Source organism: Manis pentadactyla, chromosome 3 (assembly GCF_030020395.1).
Source record: "Manis pentadactyla isolate mManPen7 chromosome 3, mManPen7.hap1, whole genome shotgun sequence".
NCBI lineage: Eukaryota > Metazoa > Chordata > Mammalia > Pholidota > Manidae > Manis > Manis pentadactyla.
Window position 1 is genome coordinate 218,494,534 of NC_080021.1, and position 20,895 is coordinate 218,515,428.

At 60.9% G+C, this 20,895-nt stretch overlaps 1 protein-coding gene across 7 annotated transcripts in view; it reads left to right on the forward strand.

The window, feature by feature from the left end:
* ADAMTS13 (ADAM metallopeptidase with thrombospondin type 1 motif 13) overlaps positions 1-20,588 on the forward strand; it is a 30,655-nt gene extending 10,067 nt beyond the window's left edge. For 3 of the 7 annotated variants that reach the window (XM_036901386.2, XM_057499188.1, XM_036901388.2), the window contains 23 exons: positions 371-533; positions 1,326-1,430; positions 2,847-2,998; positions 3,107-3,170; positions 4,419-4,545; positions 4,981-5,129; positions 5,468-5,588; positions 6,214-6,294; positions 7,296-7,477; positions 8,942-9,077; positions 9,177-9,306; positions 9,973-10,155; positions 11,098-11,281; positions 11,908-12,028; positions 12,830-12,959; positions 13,066-13,245; positions 13,873-14,055; positions 15,936-16,140; positions 16,878-17,196; positions 17,698-17,844; positions 18,172-18,348; positions 19,385-19,560; positions 20,167-20,588. In XM_036901386.2, the coding sequence (XP_036757281.2) occupies positions 371-533; positions 1,326-1,430; positions 2,847-2,998; positions 3,107-3,170; positions 4,419-4,545; positions 4,981-5,129; positions 5,468-5,588; positions 6,214-6,294; positions 7,296-7,477; positions 8,942-9,077; positions 9,177-9,306; positions 9,973-10,155; positions 11,098-11,281; positions 11,908-12,028; positions 12,830-12,959; positions 13,066-13,245; positions 13,873-14,055; positions 15,936-16,140; positions 16,878-17,196; positions 17,698-17,844; positions 18,172-18,348; positions 19,385-19,560; positions 20,167-20,352 (3,601 nt within the window). In that variant the 3' untranslated portion in view covers positions 20,353-20,588. Of the gene's footprint in view, positions 1-370; positions 534-1,325; positions 1,431-2,846; positions 2,999-3,106; positions 3,171-4,418; positions 4,546-4,980; positions 5,130-5,467; positions 5,589-6,213; positions 6,295-7,295; positions 7,478-8,941; positions 9,078-9,176; positions 9,307-9,972; positions 10,156-11,097; positions 11,282-11,907; positions 12,029-12,749; positions 12,960-13,065; positions 13,246-13,872; positions 14,056-15,935; positions 16,141-16,845; positions 17,653-17,697; positions 17,845-18,171; positions 18,349-19,384; positions 19,561-20,166 lie in introns of those variants that run through there. The other 4 variants (XM_057499187.1, XM_057499191.1, XM_057499189.1 and 1 more) reach the window with 4 other exon arrangements.
* Positions 20,589-20,895: the final 307 nt, after the last annotated feature.

A 20,895-nucleotide genomic window follows, 5' to 3' on the forward strand; every position in this document is an offset into this window, starting at 1 on the left:
CCATCCGCTCCCCTCCCGCCCCTCCACCCCCCCCATTTCCGCGCCACCCTCGGTTTTCCGCAGCTGAGCCTTCCCCCCGTCCGCAGACCCACCTCTCCAAGCTCCCCCGCCTCTGGCACCGACCCCTTCCTCTCCGCCCCTCCGCGAGCCCGGTCTCCGTCCGCCCCTTCCGCGCATCCCCGCCGGCGCCCCTCCGTCTGCTCGGCAGGCCCCGCCCCGCGCAGGCCGGCGCTGGAGCCGGGTCCGAGCCTCGGGTCTGTCCCCGGCGGGGGCCGGGCTGGGAGCTCCCACCCCTTCCCCACCCGAGCCCGCGCCCCCGTCGTGTCCCCACTCGCGTCCAGCTGGGGCCTGAGCCGGGGCCTTGTCGCAGCGCAGGGCGGGCGCGTTGTGTGCGGGACCCGCCGGGGCCGCAGTCCGATCCCGCGGGGCGTCCTCCCGAGGCACACCCGGGCCTCCGCTACGGCGCCGACGAGCAGTGCCGCGTCGCCTTTGGCCCTGCAGCAGTCGCCTGCACTTTCACCAGGGGGCACCTCGTGAGTCTGGCCGAAGGTGGCGCGCACCCACCACCACGCCCCTCCGCAGCCAGGGCGCCCTCTGCCAGAGCCCAGTGGTCCTCATGCCCAGCGCAGGCCCCGCTGTGGGCTTTAAGCACCCATTGTTCCAGACTATCGGTCGAGCTTCAGAGTTCTTAAATTTTTAAGGGTCTTCCTCGTTTTCGTTTTGATTGGCCCCAGAAATTATGTAGAGCTGACCTGGCCTGGCCCCTGAGCCCACAAACATTGATCCGCAATAGGCGTTTACCAAGGGTTTCCAGTGCAGTGGGACCTGGAGGACTTCCCAGAGGAAGTGACCTCCAAACCCAACCCTACGTACAGCAGGAGTGTAAGCTGGCTTGGGGAGGTAGGGCTGAAGTGGGTAGGCACCCCAAAGACTGCTTCCTCCCAGGGCTGCACAGGTCTCTCTTTCTATGCAAAACACAGTTACATCTTAGTGTTTTGATAAAATATGTAAATTTTTCTGTGTTAGAAACGTATTAATATTACACATTGGAATATTCTCTTTGACCTAAATGGCCATTTCTTTCTTCTGATTTTAAAAGAAATTAGAACATTTTCCTGGGCTTCCCAGAGGATTGTAGGCCCTAGTCGTTGTCTCTGTCTCTATGGAGAAGTTGGTCATGTCCATCCTCCCTGGACAGCAGTGCCCACAGAGCAGTGTACTGGCTGTGTCACTGTGTCCTGTGGTCTGGGAGGGGCAGCTGAGGCTGGGCAATGACCCAACAGGCCCTGGTGGCCTTTGAGATAGCCACCTGTCTTCCCTCTTAGGACATGTGCCAGGCTCTCTCCTGCCACACAGACCCTCTGGACCAAAGCAGCTGTAGCCGCCTCCTCATTCCTCTGCTGGACGGGACGGAGTGTGGCGTGGAGAAGGTCAGAGCAGGGAGTGAAGTTGTGTGTGTGTGTGTGTGGGCACGTGTGCTCTCACGGGCATCTGCAGTCCGGCAGCCTTCATTGTTGGGGTGGGCGACAGGAGGGCATCAGTGAGCCAGGGCAGAGGGCCCTGGAGCTGCCCTTGGTCACCCTGTCAGGAGAGGTGGGCAGCAAGATGCCTCAGGTGCTCAGTGGCTCGCCGGGCTCCTCTACTGGGCACCAGAGACAGGGTGGGTTTTCTAGATTCCCAGGACCAGCAGTAACACTGCTGAAGCAGTCAGGGTCCAGAGTCCCCCTCCTGGCCCCTACACTGTTCCAGAGAGAGCAGCAGCTATGAGTGCCCACTGCCAGTGAGCTGCTGCCCCAGGCCTGGCCTTTGGGGTGGGGCTGTCAGCCCGTGTCCACAAGGAGTGACCAGGCAGCTGAGCTCCCTTGCTCAGCCCCCTCAGGCCTGCCAGGGTCCCCTCTTCCCGCTAGCCTCCTGATCTCGGTGCCTCTGCCCTTTTCCTCTGCCCATGGTGGGGCCAGACTTTTCCTCTGCCCACATGGGGGTCCCATGGGAGGTCTGCCCTCTGCCATTCAGCACTGGCCCTGAGCAGGATGGGGAGGTGCAGGCATGTGTGCATGTGGGGGTGCCTATGGGTGTAGGTGCCTATGGGTGTGGGGGTGCCCTGGGTGTGCATGCTCTGGGTGTGGGAGCACCTTGGGTGTGGGGGCGCCCTGGGTGTGCGTGCTCTGGGTGTGGGGGTGCCCTGGGTAGGGGGGTGCCCTAGGTGTGGGGGCGCCCTGGGTGTGCGTGCTCTGGGTGGGGGTGCCCTGGGTGTGGGGGCGCCCTGGGTATGCATGCTGTGGGTAGGGGCGCCCTGGGTATGCATGCTCTGGGTGGGGGCGCCCTGGGTATGGGGGCGCCCTGGTTGTGCATGCTCTGGGTGAGGGCGCCCTGGGTAGGGGGGTGCCCTAGGTGTGGGGGCGCCCTGGGTGTGCGTGCTCTGGGTGGGGGTGCCCTGGGTGTGGGGGTGCCCTGGGTATGCATGCTGTGGGTAGGGGCGCCCTGGGTATGCATGCTCTGGGTGGGGGCGCCCTGGGTATGGGGGCGCCCTGGTTGTGCATGCTCTGGGTGAGGGCGCCCTGGGTAGGGGGGTGCCCTAGGTGTGGGGGCGCCCTGGGTGTGCGTGCTCTGGGTGGGGGTGCCCTGGGTGTGGGGGCACCCTGGGTATGCATGCTCTGGGTGGGGGCGCCCTGGGTATGGGGGCGCCCTGGTTGTGCATGCTCTGGGTGAGGGCGCCCTGGGTAGGGGGGTGCCCTGGGTGGGGGGGCGCCCTGGGTGTGCGTGCTCTGGGTGGGGGCACCCTGAGTGGGGGGATGCCCTGGGTGGGGGCGCCCTGGGTGGAACATGGTACTCTCCTTGTCTTGCAGTGGTGTTCCAAGGGTCGCTGCCGCTCCCTGGAGGAGCTGGCCCCTGTGGGGGCAGTACACGGGCACTGGTCCAGCTGGGGCTCCCCCAGTGCCTGCTCCCGCTCCTGCGGAGGGGGTGTGGTCACCAGGAGGCGGCAGTGCAACAACCCCAGGTACCACACGGAGGGGGCGCTGCTCTCCTAGTCAGGGAGGGTGGCCTACTCCACGTTCTCTGATTGGGGGACAGTGGGTCCCCCTCACTGTCTCATGGGCATTTTCAGACCTGCCTTTGGGGGGCGTGCGTGCACAGGTGCTGATCTCCAGGCTGAAATGTGCAACGCCCAGGTAGGCCTGCGTCCCCGGGCAGGGTGAGGGTCAGGGCAGCAGCGCCAGCCCTGGGGGAGCCGGGGACCAAGGCAGCCTGACTACGGTTCACACAGGGCCCTTTGGAGAGTGAATGAGGTGCTCAACACCTGCTCCGGGTCGCAGTGCACATGCCTGGGCCGTGCCATCCCACAGGGACTGTGCCTTGTTAAAGTGTGTGACTCAGCGGCATTTAGGATATTCACAGTATTGTGTAGCCACCATCTCTCTGGAATTCCAAAACACTTCCATCGCCCCAAAATAAGACCTCAGACCCATTAAGCAGCCACTTCACCCCTCATGCCTGGGCAACCCCCCACACGCTTTCTGTCTCTGGATTTGCCTGTTCTGGACATCTCACAGAGGTGGAATTACACCGGGTGGCTCTGGCACCCGGCTCCTTCCCTCAGCACGGCGTTTCGGGGCCCATCCATGTTGTGGCGTGTCGGAGTGTCCCCCCTTGAGTAACATGCCCTTGTCCGGATGGACCACATGTTTATCCACGCATCCACTGATGGATGTTTAGGCCATTTCGACCTTTTGGTGGTTACTGTGAGCACGTGTGTACGTGCGTGGACTTGTTTGAGTGCAGTTTTTAATTCTCTGGGGTATATACCTAAACGTGGAATTGCTGGGTCACGTGTAGTTCTATGGAAACTCTTAGAGGAACCTCCAAACCATTGTCCACAGCAGCTGAGCCATGTTGCCTTCCCCCAGTCCTGTGCGAGGCTCCCGGTCCTCCAGCCTCTCCAGGACCTGCTGTCTGTGTCTTAATCGCAGCCATCAGCAGACTGAAGTAGCAGAAAGCTGCTTTCAGCATTGAGTTCAGGTCTGCACTTGGTGAGGGCGTCCTTCCCGCCTTCTCCAGGCGGACACAGGAGGCCTGCCCCGACCCGAAGGGCAGGGTCCTCACCTGGGGCTGGGGCCTTGGGGTGGGCAGGCCTGCGTGGAAGTCTAGTCTTCTGGTTTGTGAGCCCACCTCTTTGCCTTGTTTTCCTCTCTGCTGTTAGCTGGTAGGCTCTGCCGTGTGTCCTTACAGCCTCTCCTGGTTTTCTGCCATGAGGAGGGAAAGGCTTTTGTGCCCCCACTTGACAGAACAGGGAGCTGGGGTGCAGCAGGAGCTGGCTTCCAGCCCTCGTGACTCTCGCAGAGCAGGTGCCTCGAGGTCCTCAGTGGCAAAGGCCCTGTCCTGGCCCCTCCCGTGCCTGTGCCCTGCCTCCTCCCTGCCAGGCCTGCGAGAGGACCCAGCTGGAGTTCATGTCAGAGCAGTGCGCCCAGACCAACCAGAAGCCGCTGCAGCTCTCCCCAGGCAGCACCCCCTTCTACCGCTGGGGCGCCGCTGTGCAATACAGCCAAGGTGGGGCTTGGGGGCGGTGGGGGCTGGCCCCATTACTCCCACGCTGGCGAGAGGCCAGCGCAGACTCAGGCTCTGTGCTGACAGAGGAGCCTGTCTTGCTAGCAGGTCCTGAGCCTCAGTGTTCCCATCTGTAAAATGGAGGGGACAGCAGCGTCTCCCTGCTTGGGTGTCAGGAGGAGTCAGGGAGCCGGGGCAGGGAAGCACTGGCTGTGTGCCCTGGCTCATCCTTCAGTCACATTCACTACGTCGTGGTCACAGTCGCTGCCTCGGGAGGCAGGACAGGAGGAAAATAGGGGCTCTTGTCACAAACGCAGAGGGTGAGGCTAGATGGCGCTGATGGGATGGGGGCCTAACTGGGTCATGCTTTGCAGGGTCGCTGCCCTCCCTACTGCCTGCCATCCTGCATGAAGCTTTCTTGTCTGTCTGCCTTCACAGGGGACGCTCTGTGCCGACACATGTGCTGGGCCATCGGCGAGAGCTTCATTGTGAGGCGTGGGGACAGGTTCCTGGACGGGACCCGGTGTGTGCCAAGTGGCCGGCGGGAGGACGGGGCCCTGAGCCTGTGTGTGTCGGGCAGATGCAGGGTGAGCATGTATGGGCAGCGGAGGTGCCCTTCTGCCCACCGTGGCCCTGAGGCTGTCCCACCGGAAGCCACGTGGAGAGGGGGCCTCCCCGGGCTCAGGTCTGTGTGCTGGCCCTCTGGCTCTGCAGTGGCACCAGCCCAGGCAGTGCCGGGACACTGGGAGTCAGCAAGGGTTTAGAGCCTGGCGGTGATCTCAGGCGAGCTTGCCTCCTGTGTAGATGTCAGATGCTGCAGAAAGGCCCCAGTGTGTCGGTGGACAGAGCCTCAGCTGTGCGGGTCAGCAGGCCAGCACCCTCCCGACACCCGCCTGGCTCTCACTTGCCTCTCCCCTCTGCACAGACATTCGGCTGTGATGGCAGGATGGACTCCCAGCAGGTGCGGGACGTGTGCCATGTGTGTGGAGGGGACAACAGCACGTGCAACCTCCAGAAAGGCTCGTTCACAGGCGGAAGGGCCAGAGGTAGGGGCCTCCCTCAGGGTGGAGGGTCCACTTCCCCCAGCCTCCAACAAACACCAGCAGGGCAGAGCTTTGGTGCTCAGTCCTGTACCCTCCAGGCAGGCCCCTGCCTTGGGCCTCCCCTTTGCCTGGCCCCCTGTACAGCTTGGGGGGCTGTCACTGGGATTCTGGTGCTTGGGCAGCAGCTGCTCACGCTGCCACAGTGCAAAATACTGATGCTGGGCAACCTGTGGCAGGCTGGCCTCCCTTTCCGGTTCAAGGAATCCTATCACAGGGACTGTTACACTCGCAAAATCCACAACTTTCATCTTTGTATACAAGTAGTCAAGTCATATGCAAAAATGGTGCTTGGAGGGTCAGTCGGAGGCAAATCCGCCTCTCTGCTTGGGCCACATGCTGTGCCCAGAACCTTGGACCCAGTGCCTCATCCTGGCTAGCGCAGCACCCTGCATGTGGCCCTCCAGCCCAGCTTTGGTTGCCCCCCATGACAGGGGACTCACTACTGCCTGAGGCAGCCCTGTTGCATTGTTAGCTTTTGGTGTTGAGGCCCCTTTTTCTGTACCTCTGAAGTCTGTTCCCTGTGACCTAAGTGACCTGAGGCCACCCACACTCCTCTGCTTCCTCCTAGAGTATGTCACCTTCCTGACAGTCACCCCCAACCTGACCAGTATATACGTCATCAACCAGAGGCCTCTGTTCACGCACTTGGGTGAGTGGGCCGAGGATGCTCACCTGGGGCCAGACCACAAAGGTTGGGGGCCCAACTCCCAAGCTGCCCTCGCTTCTGATGGCATCTGCAAGCTCAGGGGCTCCCCAAACCACTGTCAGGTTGGATAACTCACTAGAACTCTCATCGCTGTTACACTCACAATTCCAGCTTATTACAGGGAAGGAGGCAGAGTAAAACCAGCCAGAAGAAGAGAGGCCAGGAGCGGAGTCTGGGGGCATCCCGGGTCCAGCACTGAAGTGTGCCCGGGCGCACAGGGCCTTGCCAGCCCAGGGAGCTCAGTTCAGCGTCCACTTTTCAGTGGGGCTTCAGCACGCAGGCATGGTTGAAAGCTCACGTGGATGGTCTCAGTCTCCGGGCCGACTGAGGCCGTGTGACTCAAAAGCCCCCAGCCCAGATCCCATGTTTGGCCCTCTGCGCATGGCCAGCCCCAACCCCGAACAAAAACACTTCTACCGGCTGTGGCGAACTTTCCCTCCCAAAGCTGAGGGCAAAGGCCAGACCTGTCTTTGGAAAAGGCCAACGTTCTTCCTCAAGGCCACAGTGGATCTTTATTCCCAGAGGGCGCCTGCACTTGTCCTTTGAATCTGGAGTGGGGGTGCTTATCCTGGGGTCCCCGAGCCTTCACACCTGCCTGTTCAGCTCCGTGAGAGTGCACCTGGTGAGGGAAGCAGGCCCACGGTGCTCACCAAGGTCTGGAAAGAGGTGCAGAGGCGCCCCAGTGGGGAAGCCTTCTGTGGTCAGAGGCGTGTGTGCATCTCAGAGTGTGTGTCTTGTGACTGCAGACGCCCCCGGGCTGAGCTGCAGGAGGACCTGCTCCCCAGGGAGAGCGGTGGCAGGTGTGGCTGGGGAACTCACATCCCGGTGGCCCTGCTGTCACCTCGTTCCTTAAACCAGCAGTGGCCTGTGAGGGGGTGGCTCGACCTCCCGTGGACGTGCAGAGGGCTGGCGCGCTGTGTGCTGATTGGCCTTGCCCCCAACAGCGGTGAGGATCCGAGGGCGCTACGTTGTGGCTGGGACTTCGAGCATCTCCCCCAGCACCACCTATCCCTCCACCCTGGAGGACAGCCGCGTGGAGTACAAAGTGGCCCTTGCTGAAGATGGGCTGCCCCGCCTGGAGGAGATCCGCATCCAGGGCCCCACCCGGGAAGACATGGATCTCCAGGTGACCGGACGGTGCCTCCTGGTGTTTGGCCGCTGTCCGTTCCTGCACCCACTCGCTCTAGCCCAGCAGTCTTTGGGGCCTCATGGTCCCCTGCTCAGAGACCACAGAGGCCCTGGGGCTCTGAGCAGGAAGCAAGGGAGGGCCCTGCTTGGGGCAGGGGCTTGGGTGGCGAGGGGCCACCACGCTGCACAGGTGAGTGCGTGCTGCCAGGCCCAGCAGGCAGGAAACGTCTTGAGGGAGCTGTGTGTGCAGGGGGAGTAATTGGAGGAGCGAACAAGGAGGTCCCCCAGGCGAGGAGGCTGGAGGGCTGGGCAGATCTCAAGGGGCCTTGCTGGCCACACGAGGAGTTGGGCCTCCGCCCGGGGGCCGGGACTGCTGAGGGGCTCTGGGCAGGGTGGAGTCGGCGTGGTGCCTGTGCAGGCCTAGCTGCAGGAGGGTGTGGGACCGAGGCAGTGGGGAGGCTGGTTGGGCCAGTGCCTACATTGGAGCCCCACTGTAGGGGTGTCCCTCCAGGAGCAGTGTCAGCCAGGTGGGAAGCAGGGTGACTCAGGGGCCAAGAGCCCAGGCCGGGTACTCAGATGGACCAGAGTTCGAATTCTGGCTCTGAGGAACTTGACTGTTCCAAGCCTCGGTTTTCCTATCTGCTAAATGGAACTAAATATACCTATGTCACAAGGTTTTTGTGCAGGCTCATTTTAAAAAATAGCATCCATTAAGCGTGTGGCCGAGCATCTGGCGCGCCGTACGTGCACCATGAAAGGTGGCCGTTGCTAAAAAGTGCGTGGTGGCTTGGATCTCAAAGTACCCAGAGGCCTGGAGATGTCCCGTCCTAATGGTGGGAAAATGAGACACCCAGAAGTTCAGGGGCAAAGGGGTGGGCACCCTGAGGGCTGCCTCCCAAGCTTTGCTCTCCTCCAGCAAGGGTTCAGGCCGCCCAGATCTGTCCCCACTCCGCCTCTGATGGCTGGTGTGTCACCACTCTGAGCAACCTCTGACTTTGGTCTAGTAGTCCTTGCTGTACCCCTGCAGGAGACAGCAGGGGCTCCCCCAGAAGTCAAGGTCAGAGTGACTGCCCCAGTGAGGGTCTCACCCCTTGCCCACCCGCCCATGTGTCCTGGTTACCCCGCACCCAGTTTTTTTGTTCCCACATGTTGGCTTCCAAGTAGCTCTGTTGCTGGCATTTTTTATGGTGTATCGAAGTGCAGATTCTTGGGCCCCCCATTACCACCACGTCAGGACCTGCCAGAACAGCCAAGATTCACCACTGGGACAGTTAGAGCCCTGCAGTGGGTGGTGGGGTGAGTCCCCGTGGGGGGCTAGTGCTGGGACCTCGGGGCCTCGTCCCGGGCTCTGTGCTCCAGGTGGTCCCTCTGGGGCTGGCCTTGGGCATGGGACCCAGTGATCCTCAGAGCCCCCTCAGAGAGCCAGTAGAGAAGGCCCCCAGCTTCCATCTGTCCCCTGCAGGTTTACAGGCGCTATGGCGAGGAGTACGGGGACCTCACCCACCCAGACATCACCTTCACCTACTTCCAGCCTAAGCAGCAGCAGGCCTGGGCGTGGGCCGCTGTGCGGAGGTCCTGCTCAGTGAGCTGTGGGTCAGGTGAGGCCTGGGGCAGGGCTCACCCAAAGTATGGTTTGCTCCCAACTCCCCACCCAGGCCCCTGCTCAGAAGTGACCTAACCTCCTCCTTCCCTCCCAGGACTGCGCTGGGTGACCTACAGCTGTCTGGACCGGGCCAGGAACCAGTGGGTGGAGGCTGCCCAGTGCAGAGGGCACCCACAGCCTGCAGCCTGGCAGGAGTCCTGCGTCCGCGAGCCCTGCCCTGCCTAGTGAGTGCCGTGCGTGGCTCCAGGTGGTCAGCTGTGGCCGCTGGCCGCTGCAGCTCATGGAGTCGGGCTAGCTGGTGGGGCGGTTTGGGTATGCTCTTGCTTAGTCCTGGACGCTGTCCTGTGCCATGGGTGTTAGTGTCCCCATTCTGAAGGTGAGGGTATACCGAGACTCAGGCAGACACGGTTGGCAGTCATCCCAGTGCATTGTGCCTCATAGTCCCACACCTGTTGTGCCTGGTCTGTGGGCAGCCCACGCCCTCTCTGAGCTCAAGTGCTCTCTGCAGGATGGAGGTGGCTGCCCTCCCTGGAGGGTTGTGGTGGAGACTCAAGGAGATGGAGATAGAAAGCACCTCTCTGTGCCCGACCCGTGGCAGGTGCGGTTGGTAGGAGCATTATGCTAGGGACAGGCCATCCCTGTTAAGTGCGTGGCTGGGGTGGCCACCACCGGCACTTTTATACGGGTGTCCTCAGGCTCAGGTGAAGTCTGGGGACACCTGGAGAGCTAGTGGGCTGGGCTGGCCATGCCTGTGCAGTGTCTAGGCGCCTGAAAGGACACAGGACCCAGGGAAGGAGTCAGCTAGACGGCTTGCCTGCCTCCTAGGCCATCCCCCGAGCCAGCCTGTGGACCCGAGCCAGGGCCCCGATGCTCTGTCCCTCTCCCCTCAGCTGGGCGGCTGGAGACTTTGGCCAGTGCAGCGCCTCATGTGGGGGTGGCCTGCGGGAGCGGGAGGTGCGCTGCATGGAGGCCCGGGGCGGCCTCGTGAGGACGCTGCCCCCGGCCCGGTGCAGGGCCCTGGCCCAGCAGCCAGCCGAGGTGGAAACCTGCAGCTCCCAGCCCTGCCCTGGCAGGTGAGCGTGTGGAGGGTGGGGTGGGACGGGGCCTCATGGGGCCAGGGCCAGGCGGAGTCCACCCTCAGGGCTTGTCCCTGTGCTGAACGCTGCCGCTTCTGAGTGTCCCCTCTTCCCAAGGCCTCTGGCTGGGCCCCAGCATCCTAGGTGACAGGCGGTGGTGACCTGGGGTTATGGTTGCTAGCTTCAGAATTACTATCCAAGAGACCCAGGGCCATTTCCCCCTCTGGCCTTCCAAGGCCCTGCTCCTGGAGGGGCCAGGAGGACCAGGTGAAGCCACGAGTGAGGCACTGCCCGTCGCTCCATTATTCTCGCCATTTCCACTGTGCCTCTCATCCCTTCGGTGCCCAGCTGACAGTGGCTTTCCATTCTGATTTGCTGCTAACTGGCTGGGTGACCAGGGCACCTCCCTTCCCTCTAGGGGCCCCGGTTTTGTTATCTGGGGGGAGGAATTAGCCTGGGTCATCGGTGGGCCACATGTGGCTCTGGGCTCCTTTCCCCTCTCCCGTCCATGGCAGACAGGTATCACTGTTCCTCCCTGATGAGGCTTGATCCCACCCCGGAACCCCCAACCCAGCACCTCAGGCAGCCACCACCTCTCAGGGTTGGCTCCCACAGGAAACCACTTGCCACCCCTGACCCTGGTGATCCGAGTCCACCTGGCATCTGCTTCTCGGCACCTGCCAGGCTGCATGGAATGATGTCGCCTGGATGGAGGCCCAGCCTCCCCTCTGGAAGCCAGGAGGGGCAGGGTTGTGTCACTGGACTGGGTGCTGGCAACAGTTAACAGCACTTCAGGGGAAGCCCCCTGGGCTTGCACCTTTGTGGGGCCCCCTCTGGGCTCTTGGGTGCTGGGGAGCAGGTTCGCTGCCTCCTGTGGCTGGGCCGCACTACCGCCAGATGGCAGAGGCAGGGCTCATGTCTGTTCTGTGCCATCCTCAGGCAGGAGGGGTCAGGTGCGTGCTCATCCGCCTGTGGAGCAGACCTGGCCGCACAGAATGTGACATGCGTGCAGAGGGCAGATGGCCTGGAGGCACCAGTGACTGCGGCGCCCTGCTCCACAGATGGCAGGCTGCCTGCTCTCGAGCCCTGTGTGGCTGTGGCCTGTGCCCTGGGCTGGGGCCATGTGAGTCGTGGGCATGAAGGTGGCTGGGCTTTTGGGTCCTTACCTGGCCAGGAGGATGGGGAGCAAAAGCTGCCTCCTGGCCACAGTGGGAGGACTGTCCTATAGGGCTGCTGTGGGTGGGATCCCCTGGTCAGGGCACAAATATAGAAAGAGCTCAGGGCCTGTTGGGAAGCGCACTGCTACTGGGAAGCCAGGCTGACGGAATCCAGAACCTGTTAGAACGTGGGCACCTCTCTGCTGTGCAGAGAAACACTGCCATGCTCCTGTCTGATCTCAGGGGCTGGAGACTGGGTGGTGTCACTTTCAGACAAGGGTGCTGGCCATGCCTGTCCCCTCACAGCTGTGGGGACTGCAGGGCTAAGCATGTATGCAGATCCGCTCCACAGTGAACACTCTTGTTGCTGCAGAGGTCAAGGTCATGGATGGGGGTGGTGAAGGCATATGTTGGGGGCCAGGAAGCAAGTCTCCCCCGAAAGGGGCAGCAGGGAGGGGCAGCCTTTGGGCTGCTGGTCACCTCTCCTGCTCTCTCCTGAATGGACTGGGGTGGGTGGGGGTCGAGGGCCAGGTGCACAGGGGTCTGGAAGTGGGAAGCCCAGGCCCACCAGCTTGTTGCTTGCCCCTTGCAGCTGGACCCCCAGTCTCCAGGGGAGGGGGCTGCACCCCCCTTAGACAGTACCAGCCTGGGGGCTCGTGTGATGCACGTGTGGACTGCCCTGGCGGGGCCGTGCTCTGTCTCCTGTGGTCGAGGTGAGGCCCCCAGCGCTCCTGAGGACTGGCGCTCACTAGTAACTCTTATCTGCCTGCATTTTCTTAGTCCTAAAAAGCATTTGAGTTGGCTTGCAAGACATCCAGACTACACAAGAGCATGATATACTATACAAGGAGATTGGGGCAATGTACCAACAGCCACATGCATGTGTTCACTGATTGGTTGAAAGTTGGGAAAGACCATAACACCTGGCAATATTGTCACCCAAGTGCATGTTTCTTAAGGTCCAGAAAATCTTTGGGAGATGGGCCCCAAACTTAGCTCTGAGCTTCCTGGTGGCTAAACCAGAAAAACAAAACCAATTTCAAGATAACTGTTCTAAAACGAAAACCCCAATCACTTGTGCCATAAAACTTCAGCATGTTTAGAATTGACAACAGACCTTTTGAGGCTGACCCTAGAGGAGAAGTGGGAGGAGTCTGGCCTTAACAGCATCTTTATGATAAACACGGTAAGAGATTTTCATACAGAAATTCTTACAGTGCCTCTCAGTGAACAATAGCAGCTGCCACTTGCTGAGCACCCGCTATCTGCCAGTCTCTTTGTGAGTCCCCTTTAAAGCCTGCATAAATATCCCTGCAAGTTAGGTGCCATTATATGAAAAACCTGAGGCTCAGAGAGGTTGAGTCACTTGTCTAAGGTCACACAGCTGTTAGGTGGCAGAGCCAGGCCTCCACATGTGCCTTGCTTATCTGTCAGGGCTCTCCAGAGAGCTGGGCACCCGTGGTCCTTGCTGAGCCCTCCTCTTGGGCTGTGGGGCCGCTGCCTCCTCCCTGCAGGTCTGATGGAGCTGCATTTTGCGTGCATGGACTCCGCCCTCAGGACTCCCGTTCAGGAAGAGCTGTGTGACCAGGCAAGCAAGCCTGGAAGCCGGCAGGAGGTCTGCCAGGCTGCCCCATGCCCAGCTCGGTGAGTGGGGAAGGAGACTGCAGGGGCAGCAGCCTGGGACCCCAGGGAGGAAGGAGTCTCGCCCTGGGGTGTGGCTTCATGCAGAGCACTGGCCTTCTTCCTGCAGGTGGGAGACCCGAGCCTTGGCACCATGCCCAGTGACTTGTGGAGGGGGTCAGGTGCCACTGGCTGTTCGCTGCGTGAGGCAGGACCGTGGCCGCCCCATCCCCCTGCCTCACTCCAAGTGCTGGCCACTGCCCCGGCCCGGCCCCTTTGAGGACTGCAGCCTGGAGCCCTGCCCTGCCAGGCGAGCCCCTTCTCAGGGAGACAGGTCATCCTCAGATGCTTCCGTGGAGTAGGCCCCCAGCAGGCACCTGACCTGGTGTCCTTGCCTGCAGGAGCAGGTCATGTTTGTGCCCCGGAAGGCTGAGGGGGGCTTCAAGGGAGTGAGGTACCATGCAGGGTCAGGGCTGAGGCACATGGTTGGGGTTTATCGCTTGCTCTTTACTGAGCACCGCTACCCAGACGCAGCTCTAGGGGACACAGTAATGAGCGAGACAGATGTGCACCCCTGCCCTCCTGGAGCAGACACCCGGGCGAGGGGGACACGAGCCATGAACAGGACAGACGGGAAGACACATCTTGATGGACATGATTGGTGCTGCGTGGCAGACACTGCAGGGAGGAAGTTTGGGCCAGCGGGGGCGGGTGAGGTGCTGGGATTCTTATGGGACATCTTTGCAGGCCCTGAGTACCTCCCCTTCCCCCCCAGTGCCTTTTGGGCACGTGTTTACCCTCAGCTTCCCCTTCTGTAAAATGAGCTCTTCTGAATGTTCAGTGACACCCAGTGAGAGACCCTCTCCAGGCCCTGAGTCTGGGGAAATGAGGGGAAGCCCGCTCCCCTGGGTGTCCCCCTGACACTGGTTCGCCCCAGGTGGCAGTACAAGCTGGCGGCCTGCAGCGTGAGCTGTGGGGGAGGGGTCGTGCAGAGGATCCTGTACTGTGCCCGGGCCCACGGGGTGGACGGAGACGAGGAGATACTGCCAGATACTCGGTGCCAGGGGCTGCCTCGCCCTCAGCAGCAGGAGGCCTGCAGCCCGGAGCCCTGCCCACCCAGGTCAGTAGCTCCCCTGAGGCCCGATAGGCAGCCTGAGCTCCTGGGGTGGCAGACACCAGGCCAAGTGCCGTGGGGGTTAAAGGTCACTCAGTGGCACAGGGGACAGTCCTCAGGAAACTGGAATACCAGGCCGGCCACACTGGTGTCAGATGACATTCCAGCAAAACACAGTCAGCACTTGGGTTCTGATGGGGTGTGGGGAGGCCTGGGGCTTCACAGGGAGGAGGCGGTTTTGAGCAGAACCTGAGGGTGGTACCACCCCACACAGGACAGTGGGGTCCAGAGGTGGGGTTTGGAGCCTGATGGGGAAGGGCAAATACCACCCACCTTCTTCACAGTGCCTCCGTGGTTTTCTATGGGATTTTGCACTTTTAATAATGAAGTGCTCTTCCATCATATAGAAACATCCAGAAAAGAAGCTAACAGACACCTACACCTCACCACTAGATTGACTAGGTGTTACCTTATTGCCATGCTGCCTTCCTATCTGTCTGTTTGGTTTTAAAGAAATACACTATTACAGATAAGATTTCCACTTAAATTAAAACCCTTACTCCTCTGTGATTTGTTTGGGGTATGTTGCAAAGCAGGGAGTCAGCTTTGTTTTTCCAAATCATTAACCAGCAGCCAAGTTTGTGCTCTGGCTCCTTTAGCACATCTTAAGTTCTTGTGTACATTGAAATTTACGCTGAGGCTTTCTGCTAGGTTCCGTTGGGGTTTTTTCCCCGCCTAGTCCCATTCCCATGTCAGATCGTTTTAAATATCCTAGCTTTATGACCCAGCCGCCATCCACAGTGTCTCTTGGTTTCTCTGCCTCTGCCAAAGTTCCTGGGCTGCACACCCATCTAAGTTTCCACATCACATTGAAGGATGATCTAGCATCTTTATGGGAATTTTGCTCCCACACGAGCTCTGGCTACCCTAGGGTGTCACTGTAGCCCACCCTTCTTGATGCTCTGGGATATTCCAGGGTGCTCCTGCTCAGGGCTCCTGCACCTACCTTCCCAGACACTGAGGGTGACTTCTCTGGGCTGCCTGTCACCCAGGGTCTGCTCAATGCACTGAGACACAGAGGTGCGGAGTCCTCCCCGAACACCGGTCCGGACGGGCACGCCTGCTCCTCCCCGTGGCCCTCGGCTCTGCTGTCCTCTTCACAGCATCTGCTGCCACTTCACACTTACTAATTTCTCTGTTTATTGCTTTGTCTTCTTCCTAAGGCAGTGGTTTCTAAACCAGGGTCTGCCTCCCATTTTAATGTCAAGCCTGGGGAGGGGGAGATGCTTCTGGCAGCTAATGGGTGGAGGTCAGGAGAGCTGCGGAACACCCCACACTGCACAGATGGCCCCCAGGACAGAGCCACCCTGCCCCAAATGTCCGTGGTGCCGAGGTGGAGAAGCACAGATACCCTGCCATTTCCCCAGCATCTGGAACAGTGGCAGGCCCATGGAAGGCCTGTGTCTGAGACATGGCAGCAAAGGGTCTGGGGGTGGCACAATGTCACGATCAGAACCCCTGGTTCCAGCACAGGCTGCCTGGGTTCAGTCCTGGCTCTGAAAGGTCCACTGCTATCATTTGTTGAATGCTTACAAATTATCATGGGCAGGATTGACTGATAGTCTGTTTCACTTATCCTGGGGCATCTTTCCCCTGCCCATTACTTGGATGAGCCCTATGTGATAAGGAGGAGAAAGGGAGCACCTTGTTAAGGGAAAAGAGGTCTCTTTCCTGGAGAGCCTTCCCCTGCCATGAGCCCTTGCCTGGACAGGAAGAGTTCAAGGCTGCACTCCCAGGTCCCAGGGCCTCGGAAACTGGGCTGAACACTGGGCAGTGCTGCCTTTGGGGGAGGCCCAGCCTCTCTGTGGGGTCTTCTCTTCCTGCAGGTGGAAAATCACGTCCCTTGGTCCATGCTCAGCCAGCTGTGGCCTCGGCACTGCCACACGTTCTGTGGCCTGTGTGCAGCTCGACCGAGGCCAGGATACAGAGGTGGACGGGGCGGCCTGTGCAGCTCTGGCACGGCCACAGGCCAGCATCCCTTGTGTCATTGCTGACTGCACCTACCGGTGGCATGTCAGCACCTGGACACAGGTAAGTACTACGGCTGGACTAGGGAGTGCATCAGCCGAGTGGCTGGACATGTGGGGACCCTGCAGGGCTTTGATTCATTGTGGTCCCCTGAGAGGTGAGGAAGTGGGGTCTTTTGGTGAGGGGCAGTCAGGGCACCTAGAGACAGAAGACCTAGCAAGGCCTGGAGACCTGGAGGCAGCTGGGCCTCGAGAGGTCCTGAGGCTGGGAGACACCAGACGATCAGGGGCAGAGGACTCAGTTCCACCAGGTGAGGAAATGCCATCCCATGCTCAGCACCTCGCGAGGCATGGGAAAGACCAAGGTAAACAGGGCCGGGTTCCCTGGCAGAGGAGCTCACTCATGGTGTGGAGGGGCTGAAGAGGCAAACCGGACAGCCACCACCTACTTTGGTCAGAGGATCCTGGCTCTGGGTGGGCTGTTGGAGAGCTCGGACAAGGGCGTGTGCCGGGCTGCAGTGACTGATGGAATGTAGGACAAGGCCACACTGCCTGGTCCTGCCCTGGGGTTTGGAGAGGCAGAGAGGCCCGGGGGATGACAGAGATCTGGGCCTGAATCCCGGCTCCTCCTTCCTGTGTGCCCCATGGCAGGGGACCTCTCTGAGCCTCAGTCTCCTCATCTGTAGAATGGAAATTCTTAGGCTGTGCACAGCTTCTATCAGATTGCTTCTGGCTGGGGGTCACTGTTGTCCTCATCTCCGTCTGGCAGGGTCGGCCCCAACTCGTTCTCTTTCCTGGCAGTGCTCTGCCTCCTGCGGGGATGGCATCCAGCGCCGGCATGATGCCTGCCTTGGACCCCAGGCCCAGGTGCCTGTGCCAGCCGACTTCTGCCAGCACTTGCCCAAGCCAGCGACAGTGCGGGGCTGCTGGGCTGGACCCTGTGCTGGGCAGGGGACCCCCAGCCCAGTGCCCCGAGAGGAAGCCACTGCTCCAGGCCAGACCACAGCTGCCCCTGCTGGTGCTTCCCTGGCATGGCCCCAGCCCTGGGCCCACAGCCTGTCCCCAGCTCCCCGGCTACAGGGACTCCTGCCTGGGCCCCAAGAAAGTGCAGCTGAGCTCAGTTACGTTCCTTTAACCTTTCTGCCCAGGTGGTTGGCTGGTGGCAGGAGGGGTGGTCAAGGGCATCTCCAGCTGGGAGAGTTTGGCCGAACTGCTGGTGGAGATGTCCTGGGGGTTGTCCAGTGGCCGCGGCACTTGGGACACTGGCATGTGTGCTGCTGGGCTGAAAGGATGGGCTTGGGAGGCTGGGCTCAAGGACGGCCTCTTTCTCCCTGGTGAGGTGCAAGCTCACGTTTGTCATCATCAAGGGAAGGTGACCTGCAGGTCTCATGGTGTGACCCAAGGCCGTGTAGTTGTACTGCCTCCCTCTCACCGGAGCACCTGGAGGCAGCTCGGGGCCTTGGACGCTGACGCTCTGACCCATGCGGCCTCCTCCCCGGCCTGAGAAGGCTTCCACCTGGGCCCAGGAGGTGTCAGCCACCCCTGCCTCCCCCTCCCCCTCTCCAGCATCTGGGGATGCCCCACTGGGGAGCTCTGTTCACCTGTGCGCCTCCCTTTCCAGGTGCGTGTGGCCAGCAGCACCTTGAGCCAACAGGAACCATTGACATGCGAGGCCCAGGGCAGGCTGACTGTGCAGTGGCCATTGGGCGGCCCCTGGGCGAGGTCGTGACCCTCCAGGTCCTTGATAGTTCCCTCAATTGCAGCGCTGGTACGTCTAAGGGTCACACACACAGCTGTGCGGGCGATGGGGCAGCCAGGTGCCAGTGAGTGTGCCTCCAGGGTGCCCGGTTCCCGGTGGGGTGCTCCACGTGCATCCCAGTCGTGTTCACCATGGTCATCCATGACAGCGGTGTGATGGTCCCCATTTTACAGATGAAGAATCTCAGGCTAGGAGAGTTGAAGTAATGTGTCTGGGTAGCTAGAGTCACCTCGCTACTAAGTGGGAGAGTCGGGACCAGAGCTCAGCTACCCCAGAGCCCCATGGTGCTGCTGACCTGGAGCAGGGGCGCTGCGCCTCACGGCTGCTGCTCCCTAGGGGAGATGCTGCTGCTTTGGGGCAGGCTCACGTGGAGGAAGACGTGCAGGAGGCTGACCCGCATGACTTTCAGCTCCAAAGCCAACACGCTAGTGGTGAGGCAGCGCCGCCTGCTGCCGGGCGGCGGCGTTGTGCTGCGGTACAGGAGCCAGCCTGCCCCAGGACCTTCCCACAGAGGTAGGAGGCGCCAGTGCCCTCCCACCTCCCGCAGGGTGGCTGGATGGGGGCTGCTGTCCCCGGGCCAGTCCCGATGGGGCGGTGCGCAAGGCAGGGGGTGACGGCGAGATGGAGAACCTTTCCTGATACCCCCAGCCCCAGGCTGAGGTCCTGGGCTGTGCCCTGTGTCCCTTCCTCTCTGGGGCCTTCGACAAGGGTGGACATGGGACTCTGGCCACACCCTCATCCTGTCTCTCAGGCCCCCGCGGCCCCGAGCCCTGCCCCGGCACTCAGCTCCTTCAGGACCCTTCAAGGCCCTCCGCGAGTACGTCCCCCCCCCCCCTGCTGTGCAGGTGCGCCGTGCTCTTGGCTCATCCCGTGTTTCGTGCACGTTTGCCCGGTGTGTGCACATGTGCATCTCCTGCAGAGGACAGCACCCCACCAGTGTCCTCCAGTTGCCCTCATGGTGGACTCTGGGACTTTGCCCTCTCCCAACAGCCCAAACTGACTGAAGGTGGCTTCCCAGTTGGTTCCAGAGGTTTCTGGGTCCCCCAGGCCTCAGTGAAAAGAGGCTTTGCCTCCACAGATTTGGCGCCGCCTCCCCTGCCTCCAGTTTTGCACTGGTGCCCGAGAGCACTGGTGTTTATGAGCCAAGGGCCTGCCACCTTCCTTCTCTTGGATTCTCACTTCCTGGCCTCCCCATGCCTGGGTGCTTGCCTCGTAGGGGACCCAGCAGGTCCAGACAGGCAGAGCTCCACTGGCTCCTAACAGTGGCAGTGGCGTTTGCAACAGGCTCAGTGTTAAACACTTCTGCACATGCAACTTCCTTGACATGTGGCTTCGTTAAAGCATTTGCCTTAGGATCACAGTGGGAAGTAGTAGAGGTGGGGCTTGGGGGGGCTTCTGCCTGGGAGCCCCCACCTTGACCACAGCATCATATTGCCCCCCACAGCTCCCTGCTGTGAGCAGCCCTGGCCTCTGGCATTAGCAGTCTTCCTGGGGGTGCTTCTATGACCCCACAGTGGTCATACCCAGTCCATCCACCTGTTCTCTGCAGAATGTGATGTGCAGCTGTTTGGACCTCGGGGTGAAATCACGAGCCCCTCAATGAGTCCAGGCAGGAGGAGCACGGGGGGCTGCCGTGTCTTCATCAATGTGGCTCCAAGGGCCCGGATCGCCATCCATGCCTTGGCTACCAACATGAGCATGGGAAATGATGCCGCCTATATCCTGGTAAGGCTTTCAGGATGGGGAAATGAATGGGGCTGACTTTTGCTGATTCTGGACAGCCATCCCTAGAGATGGGGATTGGAGATGCGGGGCTAGAGGACCCCCTGGGTTTACTGCCGACCAAAACCCTCCAAATCATTAGCAAAAGGACAGGAGAAAAGTTTCCTCTGCTTACTCACCAGTATATATTTATTGTGCTCTCTACAAGAGTGAAATAGGAAAGACCTTTTCTGATGCAGACTGTCACTTAGTCTAGGACTGAAGCATAATTTTAGACCCTGATATAACTTTTTCAGAAGAGTGGGCTAACTCCCTCCCCAACCATCAGGTTTCTTGTGTTCTGGGAGAACTGGCCTCTGCAGAGTATCAGCTCTCCTGGCAGAGGCTGCCTGGCCTCTGGAATCACACAGACCTGGGCTCAAATCCCAGCTTTGGCACACTGGCTGTGTGTCCTTGGGGAAATGGCACAACTCCTCTGAGCCTGTTTCCTGGGTAGAAGGTAGTGTTCCCCTGACAGGGCTGTTGTATGAGAGGTAAATGTGACCCTGAGGGTAGTAAGGGTTCCACTGAGTGCTAATCGTCAGTTGTGCCTGGTCCTTCTACCCTCAGATCCGGGACATCCACAGCCTGAGGACCACAACATTCCGTGGACAGCAGGCGCTCTACTGGGAGTCAGAGGGTAGCCAGGCTGAGATGGAGTTTAGCCAGGGCTTCCTGGAGGCTCATTCCAGACTGCGGGGCCAGTACTGGACCCTCGGATCTGGAACGCCCGAGCCGGGCTGGGCCCTGCCCTAGCTCCCTCTCCAAGCCCTTGTCTCCCTCCGCCCTGGAAGGCGGAGGAGGGAACCTGACCTTTACGAGCGCCTCTTGGGTGCCCGGGCAGCCCCCGAGAGCTGACTCTGGTCTCAGTACTTTCCAATTTGAATTCCTTCCGATCCTAAGTATGTCCTTTAGGGCCTCTCCAGCATGCGTAAGGCCGGGCGGGGGTAGGCGAGGCCCCCGGAAAGGCAGCCCCCAGGCCCTCTGTACGAATAAACGGAACGTGCGGACAGTGCGGCGTTTCCTTCTCATAACCTGTCCAAACGGCGTGAGATCCTGCTCCACGACCTTGCGGGAGCTCCTCGCCGCGGCCGGGCGCCAGACCCAGTCCTGACCTGGGCGAGCCCCTCGCCGCCGCCGGCGGTCCTCCTCCCCCTGCCCCCGGAGAGGGAGGGGAAAGGGAGCGCGGAGTCACTCGGGCCCCGACGCCGCTCGGCTGGGAAGATCTAACCGCCTGGGAGGCCTGCGCAGCCAGGGCCCGCCCCCTACGCTGCCGAGCGCGAGCCCCTCGGGCGGCCC